Source organism: Dermacentor variabilis, chromosome 7 (genome assembly GCF_050947875.1).
Source record: "Dermacentor variabilis isolate Ectoservices chromosome 7, ASM5094787v1, whole genome shotgun sequence".
NCBI lineage: Eukaryota > Metazoa > Arthropoda > Arachnida > Ixodida > Ixodidae > Dermacentor > Dermacentor variabilis.
In genome coordinates this window covers 163866288-163890559 of record NC_134574.1, presented here as the reverse complement: position 1 = coordinate 163890559, position 24272 = coordinate 163866288, and the positions used below count along the sequence as shown (strand labels likewise).

Here is a 24272-nt window from a genome sequence, read left to right as displayed (position 1 = left end):
ACGAGACTCTCCGAACTGGGCCTGGGAAGCCAACTGGCGACCCTTGACCAGGCCCGGTGAGCCTCGATCGCCAGTGGAGCCCTGTCAGAGGGAGCCACCCAGGAATAAACCGCGCAACGATTTACGTAATAATAAAGTTCCATTTTCCTTCTCCTCCTTCACCTACAGACTCAAACATTTAAAATGCTTTCACGCATAATAAACGCCCGTTATGAAAAGCTTGTCATGTTTAAACGTACTTGTGGCAAATTATGTTTTAGCAAATGGCCGCGATGAAGTGATGGCTATGTCGACTGTACATTGATTGAACTGACAAATATGTCGAATGATAGTAACCCATGAATAGGTCGTAAACTTCTTTCTTGACAGCATTTGCGAGTGTCTGTGCAAAGTGCGCCCGAATGACGCACAAGTTCTTCAAGTCGCTTCTATGCCAACATGGGGCGAAATTCGCGTACAGTTAATAATTTCTTTTGCCATCAAGTTCTTGCTTTCGTTGGCCCACATTCAAGCATCTGTTTCTTTGTCATACGAATACCTTCCCATGTGGAATTACGTACGTGATTCCGCTGCGCTCGTACCACAATACAAGCAATTGTTTATGTGCTTGGCCTAGTCTGTCCAGCTGTAGCTGTGCCATTACGCTTTCCAATAGCTAAAGCAGGAAACGCAATGTTGAAACGCCTAATGAATTCACATGAACATTTTTGAACTCCACCAGGTCCCACTTCTTAGACAAAAGGGCACTGCGTGCGCGCGCTGTACCGTGCACAAGGACTTCTCTTTTCGTTTCACATAGTTTACATAGTTCCTGCGGTATGTGTGAATTCCTTTTTTTCACTGATATATTCTGTTTTACTGTAACATATTTAGGCAGCTTCATGGGACGAGGACCAAAAACAGAGAAAAGAGGAGGGCGTGTCTACACGAGATAGTATCGCGCACAAACATATGAATTGATATAGTATTTGAATAAAGCTCCCAATAACGTGATGTCTATGTACATCGACGTCAACGATAAGAAAGGAGAGAACAGTTTATCCTACGTTACATTTGCCTACAACACTCCTCGCTAAGAATTAAAATACGTGACTCCTTTCACTCGTTTCTGCCGCGAATTTACTGCTCCTACTACAGATACGTGATACTGTCAGACGGGTGTGGTGATAATGCGACTGCTGCTGAGGAGGTTACTCAAAGCGCAGGAAAAGCCAGGTAGCTTGCGCGTTTGTGAATTCAAAAAGGCCCAGTTTCGGCCTATTCGTGAACCATCGGTTGCGAGAGCAAGTTAGTCGACAGCTATACGAAGTAAGCATAGTACTTTTTTCAGGCCGTACAACGGTCTACACATAGGCACACTAACTAAATTAACTAGCTTGGTGTCACGCGTGCACGAACAAGCATGAGCACGTCTCACTCGATGACCACGGTAACTCGCTGACAAGACGCTGGAGTGAAGAATGGCGGCAGCAGCCGCGAGCGAATGGACCTTCGTGTTGTCTCTCATTTCAACGCGAACTTAGTGGTGAAAACAGCACACACGAAGCCATCAGTGCTCGGTGCACTCGCTCTGTCCCGATAGCACATCGCTGTCTAGATAGGGTCTGCGCGGCCATGCCATACGCAGCAGCCGCCGGAGTAGAACGCTCCCCAACCCTCCCCCCAGTCCCTTGCGTGCGAAAGAAGACGACTCGCTTCCTCCCTTGCACGCACGAGAGTGAGCAGCCATCATTGGCTCACCCTCGCACGCTTTCAGTCGCACAGGCAGCATACGGCGCGACGACGACGTTATCATCCTTGGACTTTATACGGAACATCATGGTGACTGCGACGCCTACGACAAAAATGCGCCTGCAGTGTCCATATAATTGATATCGCAGTCAAACAATATATGACTAAGATGCCAGATACCACTATCTTCGGCGAAAACCTGTCAAGTACACAGCAGGCGACTTCTATTAGTGGGCGTGGGCTATCTGGGAAGATTCTACGGAGATATTTCGGACCATACAAAATTCTGCACCGAGTAAGTGATATTAATTACGAAGTTGTTCCCTATAGATTTTACAGCTGCGAACGCCGGCTGCATCTGCCCGAGGTTGTACATGTGCTTTGTATGAATCCGCGATTTTCCAACTTACTTCAACCTTGCACAGACCAGCTTTCTCTTCTCTCCTATTAAGTCGGGACAATATGAATCCATACCAACTCTGCCACGACCTTTTAATTTCCCTATAGCTTTTCAAACACAATACCAACAAAAAAACTGAGGATTAATCTTTATTGTTATTTGGTGCGAAAACTTAATATATTCGATTTATTCCAGAGGAATATGAGGCACTGATTGATCTCTAATGAATTCGATAATGCTCTTATTTTACTCTTTCAATAGTTCAATTTATAAATGTTACCATCTTCAACGCCCTCCTCTGCGCCCACTAACTGAGGTTTTCAATATAGCAATGTAGTATCACTGTGTTAACTTATGCTTATAATACTTCAAGAACACTCCACCGAATAGACGTTAAGGCGAATAGCTTTGGCATATTAAGGTGTACAACAGGCTTCCATAACATTGTAGTAAACTTCGGAGTAATTATACATGGAGTATGCTATGTAGAAAAGGTGAAGGTACAGGGCTCGGCGCTAAATGTAACATACACAAAAATTATTAGTAGCAAGTGCAGACGTTTTCATATATAGCGCTGGATTCCCAACTGCAAGAGCACTTGAACTGCGTACGTGGTTTGTCTTAGCTGATCTGGCTAAAATTATATCTGCAGAAATGCAATAATGAAAAATCAAACAGTGCAAACACAGCCTTATGATCGTGTGGTATCGCATAGGGCAGTCTCATGTAGTCGCACGTTTTCTCATTCAAATCCCATGCCGGCTTTCGCAAATAAAAAAAAAGAAACGATAAAAAAGGGAACCTCACCAGCCGCACACGCTGTTTATAGTGAATCTGGTCATTTTCTTATGGTGTCAGTTATTTACCACGATCCGAAAATAACCGAAACAAGAAACCAGTCGCGATGTAAAATCTTGGCAAGATTCTAATGTTCTGAACAAGAAGAAAATAATAGTAAACTGCAGTCTACAATAAAAATAGTATCGGACAACTTGGTGTATATTAGGTTCATGTAAAGCTATGCAATGCACCATATAGAAATCGATAATTGATTTTGTGCTGATTGGTCTCTTGTACTTTCTGTTTGTCCCTTTGTCCACGGTACTTTGTGCCGTTTTACTTGTCGCGTCTACGCCTGAAAGTGTCACACTACTAGCGCAAGTGAGAAGACGGTACGCGCCTCAAAGATGGATCAGGTTCCCTAACGGTGCAATCGACTGATTCTTAACACAATGCAGCTCAATTTCAGCGATGCGGAGTACAATAGAGATTGAAGGCGGAACTCAGCCGAACGAGCTAGCAGCTCCCAGAGCGACCTGAGTAGCCACGTGATGGAGCTTCTGAGGGATCTCCATCGCGTTGGCAGGTTGAAGGTAGGAGTGCCTCCGAGTGCTCTGAGCTGGACCGCAGCGCCCTGAGTGAAGCGACGAATGTGTTCCGAGTGCTCGATTTCGCCCGGCCGAATGTAAACCGCAAACCGAGAGCCCTCTAGAGTGCCCGAAAGCAACCTGTCAAATGTGCCACGAGTCTACCAATAGGACGTTAGTTTACTTAGCCGGCTAATACCTCTTATAGATGGTAATGCACATTGCATTCACTCTCTCTGTTTTAATATGAAGTAGAAAGCGAACAAGTGAGATGTCCATCCCGAATAATAAATAAGATGGCTGAAGAAAAACAATTCATACTGAGATTTTAGTGCCAGAACCACGATATGATTGCGAGACACGCCATCGTGGGGGAACCTGGTTATTTTTCACCACTTGGGGTTGATTAACAAAACGGCTGAAGAGTTTACCGGAAATCGTGGAGCGACATTATTGGTGTCAGCTTTTGAGAAGGTTTGGGCTAATTCGATCTGGACAATGGTGCTTTGAAAACGACGAGAAGCGCAAATGAAATGCACGTCCAATATCGAAAAATGACATAAAAGTATAGGTTACCGCGTCGTCATGTCAACTCATCACACGATGTTATACTGTCACAGTTGTACGTCTCTGTGGCTGCTTTTCGCGATATTGGAGCAGAAAAACGTCGGGACGCCTCCTTACAAGATCTTATTCAACGGCTGAATTCAGCATCGCCCGATTCTTACTTTCGCATGTTTGAGCTTCACGATGTCATATTGTACCGCACTAGCATGGGCGCGCACGGCCCTGACCGACTCATCGTTAGGCCTTAGCATCCGCGTCAGACTGTTCTCACCGAGCTTCACGATGTACCGACTGCCGGTAACCTTGGCGTGTCACGGATTTATGACCGCGTTTGTCGGCGTTTCTTTTGGCCTGGTCTACACTATGACGACTTCCGTTATATCGTTGCGTATGGCCTTTGTCAACGACTCAAAAAGGCGACCACACTCCCTGCTCGTCGCCTTCAATCACTTGACGTACCGTTCGAACCATTCTTCCATGTAGGTGTTGATCTTTTAGCCCTTTTTCTTGTGCCTGTTTCGGGAAACAAGTGTATTGCTGTTGCAACAGACTACGCCACCCGATACGTAGTCACACGGGCTCTTCCGACAAGCTGTGAAACCAATGTCACCAACTTTCTCCTAGAGAACGTGATCATTCACCACAATGCCCCTCAACAGCTACTCACCGACTGAGGCCGCTACTTTCTTTCTAAAGTTGTCAATGACATTCCAGGCTCGTGTGCGACTATAAACTTGCTACTGCTTACCATCAACAAACGAATGGTCTAACCGAGCGTCTCAATCGAACCCTTACGGACATGCTGTCCGTGTAGATCTCCGCTGACCATCGCGACTGGAACGTTGCATTGTCGTTCGTTACTTTGGCCTATAATTCGTCTCGCCATGATACCTCAGGCTTCTCTCTATTATTCCTCTTGATTGGCCATGACCCCACGCTATCTTTCGGCACCATTCTGCCTGCTATTCTGAATTTCACATCCGAGTACGCCCATGGAGCCATACTCAAAGCACAAGAAGCGCGCCATTTTGCCCGACGTCGACTTGTGGAGTCGCAGGACAATCAGCGGCGCTCATATGACACTCGCGATGGTATCGTTCATTACACACAGGGCACCCTGGTTCTCCTTCGGTCACTGTCGCGACGCGTTGGCCTCTCGGAGAAGTTACTTTCACGCTACTCTGGCCCTTACCGTGTCTTGCGTCCAGTAACTGACGTCACGTGCTAAATCTCGCGTCTTGATCCCACTGTGGCTCAGCATCGCTCCGACGTGGTCCACGTCGCGCCTCTTAGGTAGTATCACTCTACCGCCTCCTAACTAGCACCGGACCGGTGCGTCAGCCGCCGGGGGTCATGTTGCACGCTGACCAAGAAGACGTTTTAAGCTTGGTCCGAAGAAGGCAACGCTCTGGACTTCGCGCTCTGTATACCATATTGCAAGCTGCTACAGTTATTGTAGATATCCTGTAAATATATTTCCGTCTGCTTTTACCCCCGCCACAATATAGTCAGCTCCTCGCTCAAGCAAAGAGAACCAGTTATAATACAAACACATGAGGAACCGTTTACTTTCTCCTCGCATAAGTATAAGCTACTTTGAGACCTAGCTAACCGGCTTAAATAATCTCTTCAGATTTATAACATACGAGTAGGTGATAAGAACCGACTTCCAAAACTATATTCCTCATCTGTAATTGGTCTCAGCAGGACGCACGTTTGTTTCCATGACGTAGGTTACACGGCCGTTGAAACAAGCTTACTTTTTTTCTTGCCTGCCGAACTGCTTTCGTTTGCCGGTATGTCCTGCTTTTCATTTCCTTAAAGTCGGATAACTTACGCGAGGAATTGCGCTTGTTGGGAAATCGAATACTGTAGGCGGCATCTCGTCATGAAGCGCGCGTGTTTGTCCCGGTGATAGGTGTATACGTATACAATTTGCATTGAGTAGCGAAGCTTGTGATAGCTATACAGGCTCCTGCGGGTAACGCAGAGGAGGTCAATTATCATATGCGGAGCAGACATTGGCTTGCGGGCTCCACATGCAGTTCGCGAGCATTAGTCTCGCTCGAAATAGTTTCAACCCTCAAAGCTTCACCCCTCAACGATCAGTCATCCTACCTGAGCCTCCTATACACTGGGTGTCCCCTCTATCATGCATCGCCTTCTAAATAAAGACGGGACATTCTAGGCGAACTTAACCAAGTGAATATTGTTGACAGTCGAGGGGAGTGGCCGCCAGTAGTTCTGGCGTGGATGCTATTCAATTTATCATTTCATTAAAATTAGCTAATTTGTAATCACTGCTCCGAATGCCATGTTGCCCATGAAGAATTCGTAGGAAACTGCAAAAAAAAGTAAGCTGGTATGTTTTCAGCTAGCTACTCTTCGCGCGTTCATTTTTTTCGGCTGATAAAAAATCCCACCGAAAATTAAAACTATCAGGTCAGTAACCGTCCGCAAGCAACGAAAATTTGCGCCCTCAAACAAGCTCCCAATAGCATTATTAGGGGCAGAGCTCGCGCTTTATGTGGCGCGCTCAGCCTGTGGCGCATTGGTATTAGTAAGGGAAAGAGCACTGATTACTGTTGCTTGATGCATATGCAAAACAGTGCGCTCCCTAACTCCTGTGGAGCGCGCTTGAGGGCGCTGCTTTTTGATGCTTGCGGGGGGATTAGCAGCATAGGGAGTGACCATAAACGTATCATTTTGAAAATGGGATATGTAGTTGCGAAAGAGCGCAAGGAGTGCAATGTGGCCAGTCCAAATTTTAACGCTGAACAAATAACAAATATAGTCAAAAGTGGAGGAAGAACTTGACAAATGGCCAAATAAAGTGTGGGAATTTAGTGAGCTTCTAACTGTAATAACGACAAAAATACGGAAAGCGAAGCAACATGTTTATTGGAAAGGAAAAAAAAATAAACCGAAACGCAGGCGGGAAAGGGAGATAGGGGAAGCGATCTCCGAACGGCAGAAAGAATCCCGAGAGCCTACGAAGGAGAATCATTAACACAATTGCAAGCGGGACTACGAGAAACAATAAAGACGACCCTGTTCCCTAGGAACATGCACCCGACACATAACCTCGAGAGACGGAAGGCAAGGGCGAAGGCACTCCTTCAAGACATAGATCAGCGTAAGCAGCAGGCGGTGTTCGTTGACGCTGCCTGGGTTAAAAATAAGGATGCGTATACCTCCGTTGTTGTAGATACTTAAGGTAACTTACGGGATGCCATCACCGTCTATACCAAGGACCCAACAGTAGCAGAACAAGTAGCAATCACCTTAGCCATCCGGGCTAATCGGTGGACACATATATACAGCAACTCTAGAACAGCCATACGCAACTTTACCAACGGATATGTGACACGGATAGCAACAAAATTACTAGAGAAAGTCAACAGTGAGAGGATTGAAATCCGCTGGTTTCCTGCACATCTGGGGGTAGTGGACGGAGCTCAGAGAAGCCTCAATGAGGTGGCAAATGAAGCAGCACGAGGACTTTCTAGCCGTGCTCTTCAAGACCGAGCAACTTACAGTTCACCCGGGGAACACAGGGATAGATTATTAACGTATAACGAAATCACGAAGCATTATTATTTAAGCAGAAGGGAATACCATTGCCACACGGTAAGCTTTGCAGAGCCCAAGCGGTCACATAACGTTTGCTACAGACAAGAACATACCCAAGTCCAGATTTTATTAACAGGATCTATCCTGAGAGGGACACTCAAACCAACTGTAATAAGTGTAATGGCATCATTACTCTTGACCACATGCTTTGGCAGTGCCCCGCGGTCTTCACAGACTGTGACAAGGAAGAAGAATGGTGGCGGCAAATGCTGCACAGCGAATCACTCTCTGACCAATTACGGGCAGTCCAGAAGGCCCGCGATGTGGCTGAAGGGCTCGGCCTGACAGTCCCAACGTGGGAGCGGCCCGCGTCAACCTATGGTTGACCTTCAGGACCAAATAAAGTTCTTCATACCATACCATACCCGAGAGCCTAGGCAGGCAAACAAGGCGCAGTTGCCACAGGATGAAGTAGCCTGTAAATGGTAAATATACCGGGAGAAAGAATCTATGGTTCAAGTACTGGTGCAAGCAAAGATAAAAGGTGAAAGTGAACGTTCGTTGTCAGAGATACGCGAGAAAAAGAAGGCCGCACCCCGACTTCAACAATACAACATTCCCTAGACGACGATGGAAACAAAGTGGAAAGAGAAGCGGCATTAAATTCCATGCAAAAAATGACAGACGAATATTTCCAAGGCAATGACGAGGTTCATTTGAAGAGAAAAAGAGCATGAAAGAGAAGCAGATGGAAAATGAGCTGGTGCTGACAAATGTCAACTGGAAGAAAGCCGAAGAGAAAAGTCCTAAGCGCACAGCCACAGGGCCAGACGAGGTTTCCGTTAGGCTGAATAATGAACTAGGAACAAAAAGCAAGGATGCTCTGGTCAAAGCAGTGAAGAAAACTTTAAAAGATAGACGAATACCAGACAGTTGGCAACAAAGTAGAGTGAACTTAATTTATAAAGGTGAGGGGAGAAATATAGAATTCACTCGTGTAGACCATTGACCATTTCTTCTATAATATGCAGGTTAGCAATGCAGGCAATCAAATTAAAGCTTCAAGCATGGGCAGATAATAATGGCATTTTGGGAGAGCTTCAGAATGGCTTCGGAATAGGTAGGCATTTGGATGATAACTTGTTTGTTCTTACTCAGTGTATTGAAATATCAAAAGCAGAAAGCAGACCATTGTATGTGGCCTTTTTAGACATTACAGGAGCCTACGACAACATAGGCCGCAACATTTTGTGGGATATTCTGGAAGGGGAAGGCTTAGTTAACGATTGTCTACAGCTTTTGAGAGAGATTTACCTAGAAAATACCGTTTGCGTTGAATGGGAAGGGATGAGGAGCGAGGAGAAAGTTAATATCAACAACAAACTGAGGTAGGGGTGCCCTATATCTCCACTGCTGTTTATGATGTACATGGTGAGGATGGATAGGGCGCTAGAAGGAAGTAATATCGGGTTTAATCTCTCATACAAACAGGCGGGTACAGTAGTAGAGCAGCAGCTTCCAGGTTTATTTTATGCGGACGACATTGTGATGCTAGCTAACACGCAAAGTGATTTGCAAGGTCTGGCTAATATCTGTGGACAGGAAGTCGAGAATTTGTGTTTAAATTTAGCGTTAGAAAATCGGGTGTTATGGTATTAAATGAAAACACTAAACACACAGTGGCAATACAGGGCCAGGAATTACCGCGAGTAAAAGCATGTAAATACCTTGCTATATGGATAAACGAAGGCATTAGACATATGGAAACACATGAAAAAACATTAACAGTAAAGGGGAAGAGAAATGCGGCCATAATGAAACACAGAGCGCTAAGGGGATACAATAGGTACGAGGTGCTCCGGGGTATGTGGAAAAATTATAATGGTTCCAGGACTTACTTTTACAAATGCGGTTGTTTGCTTGAAATCAGGGGTACAATCAGCTCTCGATGGGAACCGAAGGTCAGTGGGACGCCTCGCACTGGGCGCTCATGGGAAGACTGCAAATGAAGCTGCGCAATGTGATATGGGCTGGACAAGTTTAGAAGTGAGAGTAGCTGAGAGCAAAATTTATTTCGAAGGACAACTGAGGATTAATTAAGAAAGTAAATTGGTTGCAAGAGCGTTCAAGTATTTGTACAAGAAAAATATTGACTTACAGTAGAGAAAGAGAATTAGGAAACTGGATGCGACCGATTTAGTAAACAATACGACAAAAAAGAACGGCAAACGACAAGTCTCGAGACACTGAGATAACCTCATGGGTGGCGGCAATGGAAAAAAAAAACAGGCCGAGAGTAACTACTTAAGAGGAAAAAACGAAATCGGGAAAGAAACCATCTATAACTCAAAAAGAAGCTCATTACTTTTCCAAGTGAGATGCCGATGCATTATAACACGCCTCTATAAATCGAGATATAACAACGAAGAAGCATGTGCTTGCTGCGGTAAAGCTAGGGAAACAATGGAGCATGTTTTCTTAGAATGTGAAAATATCTGCATAGCGGTTGATTTAGGCATCGCTGGACTCCTTGCAGCCCTTGGGTTCAGCGAGAGCAGGGGAAAAGTAAACATGTACGCAATACAGATTAGCAAGAGACGATTGGAAGATTGGTGGAAGAAAAGTAGGGAAACGACAAAGAACGGAGATGGACAAAAACAATCACAATAGGGGGTTAGAAAATTTGCCTATGGGAAGTCATTGTGTCTTTTTTCATTTTTTTTTCTTTTTTAACCTAGGTAAGATATTAGGCAGTATAATAACAAGAGCTTGGTGGCGCAACCCACCGCCCCATCCATCCATCCATCCATCCATCCATCCATCCATCCATCCATCCATCCATGTGGACTGTTAGTCACGCGATATTTTTGTTTTCAGGGGCTTTGTTTATCAGCAGGAAAAAAAACAACAAGAAGTACCCGGAGGAAAACATGGAAGCTTTATATTTGTTTCCATATTCTACGGTTTCTTCATTGACAGTACGCCATTCAGAGCAGTAGTTGAAATAATATAGCTAATTTCAAATTGTTAACAAATTGAATGATATCATCATAGTTTGCTCACTGGCTGCTGCTCTACTCGAATGTGTACCATATGCACTTGGTTATCTTCGCGTAGATTGGCCCGTATTTTTCTAAAAACGCGATGCCCGATGGCTGATACACCCGGTCTCTTTGTGTACCCTACATATACACGTGGCCACATGACCAATGCTACTCCGCTGATAATAGACACATGCTTGTTTCTTTCTCTGTCGCAGCCTTTCCGGATGCCTCTTTGCCGCTCTTCATTGAGTTATCTGGTCAAGTTGCATGCGTGATGACGCTTACATGTTGCAGAATTAAGGAAATGTAAGTGGTGTTTTCTGCTTAGAAGTGCGTACTAATTTGAGACATAACTCTGCTTGTAGCATGAACTGAGTTGCACACGACGTTTATAAACACTAAGGAGACCAATGAGAGTAAAGGGCAGGGCGATGAGCGTATTCGTAGCTGACACCGGAGCTGCGCGCGCCACGTGAAGTACATTAGCGCTCAATTTCAAACAAAATAGCCGCTCAGTGATGCGTCGTGTGGCCTGAGGCTCGCATGTAAGCACCAGTTTGTCTATAGGCTACACATGCCTAGGCGTGGGTGCATATACCGAATGTTACGCGGGTGATAAAAGACACATGCCTTGTTTTTTGTCCGTCGCAGACTTTTCCGCTGGGTCTTTGCCGTTCTTGGCGGACTTATCTGTAGGTGAGAGAGCATAGGTGGTAACCTTTTTTATGTGGGGGAATATAAATTGGTGACGTATCACTTTGACAAGCGTGTATTAGTTGCTGAGATAAGAGCCCCACTTATAGCGGGCACTATGCTGTGCGTAAATATGGGCAAAGGTTTACTTACTTATTTGCGAAAGTAAAGTCTTACAAACCTTTAGTTGCGTGCTCCACATGATGTTCTTTAAAACTCAATTTCAATCAAGATAGCCGCTGAGTGATGTGTCGGGCGGCCTGAGGCTCGTATGTAAGCCCCAGTTTGTCTATAGGCTACACATGTTAGGCGTTGGTGCATATACCGTATGCTACCGGGCGATAAAAGACACATGCCTTGTTTTTTGTCTGTCGCAGACTTTTCCGCTGGGTCTTTGCCGTTCTTGGCGGACTTATCTGTAGGTGAGAGAGCATAGGTGGTAATCTTTTTTTTTGTGGGGGAATAAAGATTGGTGACGTATCACTTTGACAAGCGTGTATTAATTGCTGAGATAAGAGTCCCACTTATAGCGGGCACTATGCTGGGCGTAAATAAGGGCAAAGCATTACTTACTTACTTACGCAAGTAAAACTTTACAAATCTTTACCTGCGAGCTCCACATGATGTTCCTTAGCATTTAGATTCGCTCCCATGACCCACTCCTGAAATACGCCCATTCAGGCGCATCGTACATGCCATACGCGTGGGATAACACACACACACACACACACACACGCACACACACGCACACACACGCACACACACACACACACACACACACACACACACACACACACACACACACACACACACACACACACACACACACACACACACACACACACACATATATATATATATATATATATATATATATATATATATATATATAGGTGAGGTATATAGGTATATATATACAAACCTTCTTTCTCTGTCTTACCATCTTCGTTATCATGGTTGCCCTCCTCCTTTGAATTTCCTGCAGATCAGAGAACATGCAAGATCAAGCTTGTTGGAGGAGATCAAAATTAAAGAAAAGGGTAGGTGGCATTTCGCCCTTAGGAATACGCACTAGCCACAGAGGTCACTGCAGCGTGCAGTCAACAGCACACGACATCTGTGCCTATACTATACCACTACGCATAACACATGGAAGGACTGCAAGCGTGTGCCGTGATTATGTCAGCATACAGGGCCAATATAAGTCCGTTTGCTGGCACTGATTACATACGACGCTGCGCATAAAACGTTTGTATATTTATCAAAAACATATCCAGCTAGATATCGGCCGACCCAGCAGCTGCTACGCCAAATTCTACGGTTGGGAAAATGAGAGGGAGGCCGACCAAAAAATCTTTGCTTAAAACATTAGGCTGTTTATCTTCTAAGGGCTGCTCTAACAAAACTTCAACACCTACAGCTACACCGGCCCCAGAATGTATCGCGGAATGTGTTCATCGTAGCTGTTAAACGCCGCAGTAGCTGGATTTGGAGTTCCACCTATGTATGTACTGTGCACGACCTTGTCAGCATATCAGGGCCATGCGAAAATAATGGATGCCAAAGGAGGTTCCTTTTTTCTAGCACGAGGTTAATAATAATAATAATAATAATGCCTTTATTTTCCATCCCAAGGATGAGGGAGGGGGAGAGAAAAAGCTAGATATCCAGCTTGACGGGCTCTCGCCTCCCCGATACAATACATGATGTTTAGAAAAAAAAGGCAAACAGTACAAGCATGTGAGTACAGACAAAATATCACAATATCACAATATCACAAATGACAATTTTTACAAAAATGTACAATTCCAAAAAAACAAAGCGATGTGCATAATATCATATTTTCAGATGGGTATTCGTACTTCAGTAAATAAAGCTGGCGAAATAAACCTCCCTGTACGTTTTCTAATGTAAAGCCTCCGTCTACACTTATGCACATAAACGAAGCAGGAAGTGAACTTCATACGTGCCTCCCTTTTGGTAAAATTTCCGTAAGTTTGCATTTATTTTAGTTGTTTGCAGCGCGCAAACTAGCAAACGAACCCGCCACAAAGCTATCACAAAATAGTTGCGTTAGATTATAGATAGGCCAATGCCTGCGTCTGAGTAAAACATAAATGTTAGTAAAGTTGTGTTTGTAGGCGCACGTGTCATAGTGTCAGTACAAATATGAATATAGTGTAACTCACATGTAATAGTTGCGCTTACTCAACACATCAATATTTTATTTATCTGCCAAGCTTGCATATTATTTTTCTCATCAGGTATCTTACACCAGCGATCAAGCAGCATTACCTGTGTTTTCGTCCTTCTTTTCCTCTTTTTCTGTGTTTGAGCCTGCAGAAGCTGCGTCGTTCTTGCCTGCGGATCGGGAAGAACACGTGAAGCTTGTTCTGTGAAGTTAACAAAATATGGAGCTATGTCGCGATTCGCGCTTAGGGACAGGAAACAGCCATAGTGATAGCTCTCTAGCGTATACTGAGGTGACCACGGGGCTGCACACAAAGACTGGCATCCGTGTACGCCCAAAAGGCGACTGAAAAAGCTACAGAAACTCTGAGAATCGTCTACTATGCAGTCGTGCCCATTGAGCCGGAAAACTTGGCACGAGCGGACCTCGACGAAACAGAGCGGTCGAAAGGGAACATCAGCTGATGCACTAGCACATGACCGACCGACCGACCGACCGACCGACCGACCGACCGACCGACCGACCGACCGACCGACCGACCGACCGACCGACCGACCGACCGACCGACCGACCGACCGACCGACCGACCGACCGACCGACCGACCGACCGACCGACCGACCGACCGACCGACCGACCGACCGACCGACCGACCGACCGACCGACCGACCGACCGACCGACCGACCGACCGACCGACCGACCGACCGACCGACCGACCGACCGACCGACCGACCGACCGACCGACCGACCGACCGACCGACCGACCGACCGACCGACCGACCGACCGACCGACCGACCGACCGACCGACCGACCGACCGACCGACCGACCGACCGACCGACCGACCGACCGACCGACCGACCGACCGACCGACCGACCGACCGACCGACCGACCGACCGACCGACCGACCGACCGACCGACCGACCGACCGACCGACCGACCGACCGACCGACCGACCGACCGACCGACCGACCGACCGACCGACCGACCGACCGACCGACCGACCGACCGACCGACCGACCGACCGACCGACCGACCGACCGACCGACCGACCGACCGACCGACCGACCGACCGACCGACCGACCGACCGACCGACCGACCGACCGACCGACCGACCGACCGACCGACCGACCGACCGACCGACCGACCGACCGACCGACCGACCGACCGACCGACCGACCGACCGACCGACCGACCGACCGACCGACCGACCGACCGACCGACCGACCGACCGACCGACCGACCGACCGACCGACCGACCGACCGACCGACCGACCGACCGACCGACCGACCGACCGACCGACCGACCGACCGACCGACCGACCGACCGACCGACCGACCGACCGACCGACCGACCGACCGACCGACCGACCGACCGACCGACCGACCGACCGACCGACCGACCGACCGACCGACCGACCGACCGACCGACCGACCGACCGACCGACCGACCGACCGACCGACCGACCGACCGACCGACCGACCGACCGACCGACCGACCGACCGACCGACCGACCGACCGACCGACCGACCGACCGACCGACCGACCGACCGACCGACCGACCGACCGACCGACCGACCGACCGACCGACCGACCGACCGACCGACCGACCGACCGACCGACCGACCGACCGACCGACCGACTGACTGACTGACTGACTGACTGACTGACTGACTGACTGACTGACTGACTGACTGACTGACTGACAACGCATTTTATCAGTAAATTTGCGCAGCGTTCACTCGCCGAAAAGAAAACGTGACTGCATAACACGTGCGCTCGTACGGCCGTGATGGGCCGTACTGAACACATGTGATGTAGCATGACGTATAGTAAAATGATTCTATATTGTAGAAAAGTAGCAGTCATACTCACCCGAATCTGGACGTGGTGTCGAATTGACAACCGCCTTCGTTATTTCCACTGCCGCATTAGACACTAAAAAGACAGGTAAACTATGCATCATGCGGTTAATTTCACACAACTAAAATTTCCCCCCATAATAGTCTTTTATCTGCAATTCACCCCCTTTCATTGACAGAAAATGATGTTCGAGCAAGCAAATACACCTTTAAAAAGTGTGTTTTACTCAATGGCCTTTTTCCCGTAATGTGTGTTTTGTCGGCATTACACCCTACGTTTCCCATTTTACAGCGATATGTGCTATCCTCGTTCCGCTAGATTGGTGGATGTCTCACAGTTGCAATTGTGTTCGTCGAAGGAATCGCACAGTCTCTTTGCGAGTTGTTTACAAATATAGAACGAGAAAAATAAAGCTGTGCTTTTTACCCTGCAGAGAACCATAATGCGGCCCTACCTATTGCCAGTCGGAAGCGCAACCACTCCCCCCATGCTACCTCGCAAAATATTACAGCACCTACAGAGCACGGTGGCGTCTCTAGCTGCTATCACAGGCTGACGCTACACTCTTCAGCGTATTTGTAAAGCACCAACAAGGTGAAACAATTCAAGCGAAGTGATCAGTGAGATCTGAAAGGCGGGATAGGAAAGAGGAGAACAGAATGGCTGCATCTTCCCAGTTTACTACCGAGGCGCGTCACCTCCACGATAAGTACTGTGTTCTTATTAGAAGGGGATTGCTCCACCAGCACCTTTGAGTGGTTAATCCCTTGGCGATCATAGGCATCTTTTTTGCGATTACCTAGTTTTTCTTATGATGTATGTGTAATTGTGTGACGGAGATGTTTCAGATGTTATAGAGGTTATTGTGATGAATACTGTATCTCATGTCATTGATGAACCACAAACACTTTTATGCACATCAGCTCACACACGAAGCGGCAATCTTGCAGCTAACAGCAATGCGGCATGATACCAAGACAGAGTATATTTTGTAATCACTGCACCCAGCTGACGCTTCATAGCAACCCCCACTATCCCTGCTATCCTGGACCGCTATGACGTGATGCTATTCCAAACTTTTCTGTTACAATTCTGCAATCAGCCCTCTGCAATTGGTCAAAAACTTTTTTGGACCACCCCCACTTTGCCTGTCTGTCACGCGACGTCACGAAAACCGCGATAGCTCCCCATCTGCTATGACGTGTACACACTGATTATGCATGATTTGACCGAATAAAAGAAAAATAGTTATTATTGATTTGACGCCTTTTCGCCATCAGCCCTCGGCTATTGGTCCAAAGTTTTCGGCTGCACCCTCTTCACCTGCCTGTCTCACGGCGTCACAAACCGGCAAGAACTCACCGCGTCAAAGTGACGTGTACGCGTTACAGAGCCATTAGTATGCCGAACAAAACTGAATTTTCTTCTGAATAGCCGAAGGCTGCCCCGTTCCGAAAGGAATAAAAGGTGGCTGCCACCAATCGCTCATACGCTGGCTAGTTACACCTGTCGGAGAGTGTGGGTTTATTTTCGTAAAATAAAGCTTTTTGCGTTGCCGTGTAACGCTTTCGAGGACTTTCGGCATGTTTACGCCCTCGTTCTGCCAACTCTTCTTTGCTGAGAATCCGTCTTAGCGTCATTTTTAAGCTTCCGTTGCATGCCGCCACGATTTCGACTAGCCACCGCAACGTAAGTAAGGGAAAGCGGACCAATCGTAGACGCCGGCACCACCCACCCTCGTCATCTGGTTATCGGTTTTCTGTGAACTGGCTCGGCCCAACGAACCCCTTTCCACTTGAGCGTGCTCCTCGCCTCTTGTCAGCCAATTAGATAAGACAAGCCGCTCAGTGTAGACAATGCTATTCGGTTTTCAAGAAAACATAAGTTACCTCCTATGAACGAGGACAGCGCTTGATTGGTCTGTTTATACAACACTGCGGGTCACCACCAGATGGTTGCGCCGGCGGTTACGCAAATTTGACATCAGGAGATTGGAATAAAAACACATTGGAATAGTTTTACGTTATAGGGCCCCTCCCCTGGCTGCAACTTTGTTGCAATGGCTTTTCATAAAGTGGCCACGCTCGATGCCGAGGGGTGTCTGGTCGATGAGGCACTATCACTTTATTATATTTAAGGCTACATACCTCTTATGTGAGTTTGGTGCATTCATTCTTGAGGATTTGCCAATGGCCAAAAACATATATCCCATATACACAGTGCTGAATTTGTTTCTGAGGGCACAGACTCATCAACACATACTTTGTGCTTTAATTTAGTAGACAACTATGTCAATGGGTGTCAGAGGTTACACACAAGCGCCAAAAGTGGGTAATGTTTCTAAAGAACTATAGCTACAATGAAAGCGCAAGCGAACGCAACATCTTATTGGACGAATAAAGGCACATACACAACGCGTAAGGTGTTCGGCACAGTACAGACATCAAGAATAAAGGACAGTTTATTTATTTATTTATTTATTTATTTATTTATTTATTTATTTATTTATTTATTATTACCCTCAGGGCTTACAAGAAGCGTTACAGAGGGGAGGGGCATTAGAATATCAGTACATATAAAATAAATACAAGGAGAAGTGAAGAACAGCTATACCGCAAATAATATAGAGCAACAACAAGTAAATAAGCACAAAAGTAACAAGGCAAAAATAAACACTTAAACATCAAGTAACAAGAATATAAAAACGAAAACATGGAATAATAGCAATGAAAGAAAACGATAGCAATAGGTGACAACGTGATAGTGACGCAGTTTTGAAGTAGGCTTATAATTCGTTTGATAGTGCTCTGCGAAAACGGTCTGTATCAGTGATAGCGACTAGTGACGCAGGCAGGTGGTTCCACTCAAGACATGTTCTCGGCAAGAACGAGTGTGAGTAGGTAACTGTGCGCTGCGCAGGTACATGAACTTTGAAGCGATGATCGATACGTGCGGAGACATAAGATGCTGGTGTAATGTACCGGGACTTGAGCTCGTGGTTATGATAGATTTTATGAAAGAGCGAAAGACGAGATAATTTTCTTTGGGAAGAGAGAAGGGGAATGCCAAGACTAAGTTTCATGTTAGTAACGCTAGAAGTACGGTGATAATTGTTAAGAATGAAATGGACCGATCGATTTTGGACACTTTCAAGGATATTTATTAGAGTAGCATGCCCAGGGTCCCATATCGAGCATGCGTATTCGAGGTTAGGCCGGACATAAGTGACGTAGAGTTGTTGTTTTAGTTTCGGTGGAGCTAAAGAAAAGTTACGTCTGAGATAGCCTAGCATGCGGTTAGCTTTCGACGTGATGTATTCGATGTGTCTTTTCCATGAAAGATTGTTAACAATATACACACCGAGATATTTGTAAAAAAGTACTGGGTCAAGGGGAGTATCATTAAGTATGTAGGCGGGGCAAGTTGACTGGTTACGGGAAATTCTCATTGTTTTGCATTTAGAAGTGTTTAGTTCCATTAGCCAAAGCTTGCGCCATGCTGCAGTGTTACCGAGATCATCCTGGAGTGTAAAAGTATCGTTAGTACTTTCAATCTTGCGGTATATAACACAGTCGTCAGCAAATAGACAAATGGAACTTGCAATTTGGTTAGGAAGATCATTGATATAAATTAGGAAAAGTAAGGGTGCCACAACAGAGCCTTGAGGTACCCCTGAACCGACCGGAACTTCAGGAGAATCATTATCATTAATGCTTACATATTGTGTACGGTTAGAAAGAAACTCTCGAATCCAGTTGAAGACCAGGGGATCAATATTTAGCTGGCCGAGTTTTAGTAGGAGTAAGTGGTGGTTAACTCTGTCGAAGGCTTTTGCAAAATCTAAAAATATACAGTCTACTATAAAGCCAGCGTCTAGGAAAGCATGGAGATCGCTACAAAATGTTAATAACTGCGTTTCGCATGAGAAGGACTTACGGAACCCATGTTGACTGTTATGAAAGAACTGGTTTGATTCCAAAAAGTTGACAAGATGAGAGAAAATTATGTGTTCAAATATTTTACATGGTACTGATGTCAAGGAAATAGGTCTGTAGTTGTATGGGTTATGCGTGTCGCCTGACTTGTGAAGTGGAATCACCTTTCCTTTTTTCCAGTCTCTGGGCAAGGAGCTATTGTTCAGAGATTTTGTAAAAATCAAGTTTAATATAATGGAACTATATTCGGTAGTACCTTGCAAGAATTTGGACGTAATGCTATCAATACCGCACGAAGAGGATCTCTTTAGTTTGTTAATAATAGAGCAGATACCAGATGAGTCGAGTAAAATCGGTTCCATTGGAAAGAAACTAGATGCTATGAATGGTGGAGAATTAAGTTAATTTGCTTGCAGTTACACGCCTGCGTCCCTCATATATTAAACAACACTAAGCTTTCATAAGCTTTCATGTGGAAGTTTCAACTCTACTTACACGTGTTTCCTACTTGACCTATCATTCCAGGTACACCATATGCACCTGAAAAAGTCATACAAACACTCTGTTAAGAACAGTTGTTAACGGAGCTTTGTAAAGTAAGGTAGTATGGCTAATAATAAGATAATCTCGGAATGCTTCACCGTTTTTTATTTTATAATGAATGAAGCGATGTTATGTGGCGCCTCTGGCATTGCGGTTGAAATAGGTTTTATGCAGTGGTGTTGGTATGGGGACATTTTTCACCCGAATATACACATATAATAAAATATAGCAAAATCTGACATCGACTGTTGTGTCGGATGGCAAGCACTTTCTTATCACGAAATAATAAAAATACCGCATCACTTTTAGACTTGCATAAAACATTGTAGTCTTGGATAAAATGGCTTGATTTCTTTCAGCATGCTCATTTTTCCGTTTTTTGGTGCTGCAAGAGAAGCGAGCTATATACATATATATATATATATATATATATATATATATATATATATATATATATATATATATATATATATATATATATACCCGCCGTGGTTGCTCAGTGGCTATGGTGTTGGGCTGCTGAGCACGAGGTCGCGAGATGGAATCCCGGCCACGGCGGCCGCATTTCGATGGGGGCGAAATGCGAAAACACCCGTGTGCTTAGATTTAGGTGCACGTTAAAGAACCCCAGGTGGTCAAAATTTCCGGAGTCCTCCATTACGGCGTGCCTCATAATCAGAAAGTGGTTTTGGCACGTAAAACCCCAAATATTATATATATATATATATATATATATATATATATATATATATATATAAATATGGATCTTTGGCGGCCCCATAACTTCATTTTAAGTTATCTGAGTCGCGTTGAATAATTTCCAGGCTATTGTATAACTCTCCTTCAAATGAGGCTTTGACTTTTATCTCTGTTACTGCAACATAGTTTCAAACATTTGAATTGATGTTATTGGCAGTTTGTAAGAATGGTCGTTTCCTACGAGTCCTCCAAAACTCACGCCTTTCACTGGGATATATTACACGACATGCTCCTTGAAAAGGTTCGAACCTGAAATTGTCCCGAGCTGATAGCTTTGTCCTCCTACATGGGTTGTGGACGCTTGCCCCGCACAGGTTTCTGCGGACGCTTTATCATGAACGTATAAGTGACACCACGTTTATCTTCACCATAATATGATCGCTATGCGTGATTACCGAGAACTAAAGCGTGCTAGAGAAGCAACCATCTGTCAAATCATCTTCTAGACATCAAATGTTAGAGGAAATCAGTATATTTTACACAATACAACTGAGTGAATAAATGAAGCTCCACTTACCATAGCCCATGCCGGCCATCATGCCTCCGCCCATCATTCCTCCACCCATCATCGTCGGGTCCATCATCGTTGGGTCCATCATGCCCGCACCCATCATTCCACCGCCCATCATCATCGGGTCCATCATTCCTCCGCCCATCATACCTCCACCCATCATACCCATGTTGCCGCCGTGTCCATCGGCTGCAAATACACACGAAGTGCAGTTGTTCTACGTTGCACACTCCCATGGGACCTTAATGTGGACGTACAGCTAACAGCATAAGTTTGCGGAGCACAGAATCTAAGAATCTAAATTTTATTGTAGCCAATACATTCACCATCGAATCAAAAACGTATGTGATTATACTTTTTCTTTACAGCTACAATGTTTTTAACCTGCCTTTTTGGTTAAGTAGAAAAGGCACGAAGAATAATATTGACGCAAATTCAGAATTTTCGTAGCATTTGTGGCTCTAGAAGTCCCCTTAATGGATGAGCAGAAAGCACTCGGTAAGTTTATGCGGCAAAGACATGAACTACCGTTCACATGTTCTTCAATTGAAGATATTCTCCACTCCGTGCAGGTTGTGTTGACAACATGACCGGCATGACGTACTTGCTGCCCCTGCAATCGCTTCTAGGTTATTCAGCCACAAAGATACAGCGTTCGAGATTAGTTGATCTCACGTAGATTGAGCCATCACTGCGGTGTGTATCCGGTAAAGCCATGTGATACGGGTAAGGTTGGTTACTGCTGCTTTTTAGCATTGAGCATCTAGTGGCAAAATCATATACCTGTGTGTTTAAATCACTCACTTGTGTTTTTCGTAGCCATTGTTTTTCTGAGGTAGCGAAAACTTAAGTTTTTTAACAATATCTTACGAACAAATTTCTTAAATGCAATAAAAAGTATGAAATGACTTACGTGTTTGTTTGTATGGCTAGTTCTATTTACTTACTATAAATGAACCTCAACTTGCCCACCTCTCTATCTTATTTTAGATAGGCTGCCTTTAATGATGACTGACAAGGTTAATTCATCTATGTGATGGTTTAGATACTTTGTTTTTTCTTCGTCGCCTTACTCAACATGATCTTATAAAACAATGGACTCGCCATCTCGGCCCTGTGAAAGTGCACGTCCTGCGAAGCTGTTTAAAACCACCACTACAACTGCTGAGGGGGTATGCTATGCTTTATTGTTTTAGAGTATTGGTAGTAATGGCAACTTAGAGCAATTATAATAACGTGAGTTAATGGTAATTTTGACACCACGCCACCGCTGGTCGTACTGCGGTTTCCTTTTCCCTTTGGCGCTTCTCGTGTTCACGCTACTCCTCGAGTAACTATGCATTGCCTACCCATAGCGGTGTTGCGACAACAATGAAATCAGTTTCTGCGTGGTTCTTTTATTTGCGAAAGGCTATAGACGTGATTCCCCACTTCACAAGCTGCGGTCGGTGTGACAGCTTGCGCAACAGTAATCTTTACCGCGAAACGTATGCGGGGAACGCTACGTGCTTCGCATTGCTATCAGGAGCGCCTTATCATCAATTATGTGGTTCCGATGCTTGTTTTATGCTTGTTCTTTATTGAACGGAAAGCTTTTCTGTATGTTGCATGCGGGATTCCAAAGCATGTATGCAATTTTCACTTAACTTTGCTGAGCGCTTCAAGCCTGCTTCACCTCCACCGCGAATCGGCGTGTTATTGCACTACCTCCGGGATTGGCCTACATTTTCTGATAGCCAACGCGGACAAGAAAAACGACGACAAACTAGAGGCTAGCAGCTTCGCTGTAAAGTGAGGCTTATTTTCCCGTTAGTAAGGTTCCACAGGAAGACGTAATACAACAACTACTACGCACGAGTACTAATAGCAGTGCGACAGGAATAATTTGTTTCTCGAAATGCACTGAATGCACAAAAAAGTTGTAGCGCTTCACTAACATTTCTTTTGGCGGTATATGAAGCTGGAAATTAAGCGAGCAGCAGAAACAGCTGCTGCTGCTTATATTCGCAGCATTACACTTCAATATTTGCTTTTTATCTAGAGAGATCATCGCGCAAATGTATCATTTCCCACCTGTGGATAGAAGTAACCAAAAGATGAATCGTCTAACCTATTGCTAGTTTCTTTTTGCATACCAGTTTAAAGAGTTGTTCTTAGCCCTTCGCTTCGCTAGTCATCGCTGATACAATTAAAAGATTAATTTTGTAAGCTGTAGCAGCGTGTGATAGCAGGAGTCTATGTGAACTTCGATAGATAATATATTTACAAGATTTCCTGCTGCCTTCGCGGAATATGCCTACAAGCCATCATGGTAATTTTCTATTCTTTAATAAACCAAACGCAATTCCGACCACCAACTCGCTTTCTCTCTCTCTCTCTCTCTCTCTCTCTCTCTATATATATATATATATATATATATATATATATATATATATATATATATATATATATATATATATATATCCCTGCTCTGGGTCATAGAGTTAGCTATGACCAACGTTCTTCGTTAGCTTACGAAACTCTTCTCGGCATCTACAATTGCTTGTTTTCGTTGCCTTTGCAAACGCATTTATCCTAATCTGCATGGCTGCATGGCTGCATTTGAGAAGTATGGAGTATGGACAGCCGCTTTCGTTGGACACAGAAATGCAGTAATTCAGAGTTTAGGAAACAGTTGTAATGCTTATTCACGTGAAGTAGCACGAGCGTTGTCAATCTTTAATTGTGCATAAAGTAATCTTCTGAAAACATGCCTAAATTATCCCTTTTATTTTCTCTGAGCACAGTTCTGCCCATACTGGGTCCTCAGAAATTCTGGGCACCTGGCAAAATAAAGCAGTTCGTTTGGAGAACGCGTTGTAAAGATACGCTATAATTCCATAATATAAAACAATATAATATCAAACAATGTAAATGTTGCCACCGGCCAACGTTAAACAGTGATGGCTAACAAAACGTCTAGTGCCTTTTGTTCCTTAGCTTTACTGAAAGTAGCGAAAATGAATTCTTAGCATAGTAACATTACACATTGCATAAAACAATCTCTTTTTAAAGACCTTTAAGTTAAAGCGACGTAAAACGGGCTTGGAAATAA

General features: G+C 45.0%; 1 protein-coding gene and 1 long non-coding RNA gene across 9 annotated transcripts in view; one reads left to right on the top strand and one right to left on the bottom strand.

The window, feature by feature from the left end:
- LOC142588396 (uncharacterized) overlaps nucleotides 1–24272 on the top strand; it is a 101051-nt gene that overhangs the window by 11495 nt on the left and 65284 nt on the right. For 2 of the 3 annotated variants that reach the window (XR_012829714.1, XR_012829713.1), the window contains exon 2: nucleotides 10898–10988. This is a non-coding gene — a long non-coding RNA (uncharacterized LOC142588396). Of the gene's footprint in view, nucleotides 1–10897; nucleotides 10989–21750; nucleotides 21905–24272 lie in introns of all 3 variants that reach the window. The other variant, XR_012829712.1, reaches the window with a different exon arrangement.
- LOC142588393 (uncharacterized) overlaps nucleotides 1–24272 on the bottom strand; it is a 52898-nt gene that overhangs the window by 1420 nt on the left and 27206 nt on the right. For 2 of the 6 annotated variants that reach the window (XR_012829709.1, XR_012829711.1), the window contains 8 exons: nucleotides 21185–21367; nucleotides 19861–19905; nucleotides 15443–15505; nucleotides 13671–13736; nucleotides 12298–12354; nucleotides 11732–11791; nucleotides 11313–11372; nucleotides 9537–9637 (listed from right to left, as the gene is read on the bottom strand). Coding sequence is in view for 3 of the 6 variants with exons in the window: in XM_075700036.1 (XP_075556151.1) it covers nucleotides 11313–11372; nucleotides 11732–11791; nucleotides 12298–12354; nucleotides 13671–13736; nucleotides 15443–15505; nucleotides 19861–19905; nucleotides 21185–21367 (534 nt within the window). In the remaining 3 variants the exon portion in view is untranslated. The remainder of the gene's footprint in view (nucleotides 1–9536; nucleotides 9638–11312; nucleotides 11373–11731; nucleotides 11792–12297; nucleotides 12355–13670; nucleotides 13737–15442; nucleotides 15506–19860; nucleotides 19906–21184; nucleotides 21368–24272) is intronic. The other 4 variants (XR_012829710.1, XM_075700037.1, XM_075700036.1 and 1 more) reach the window with 4 other exon arrangements.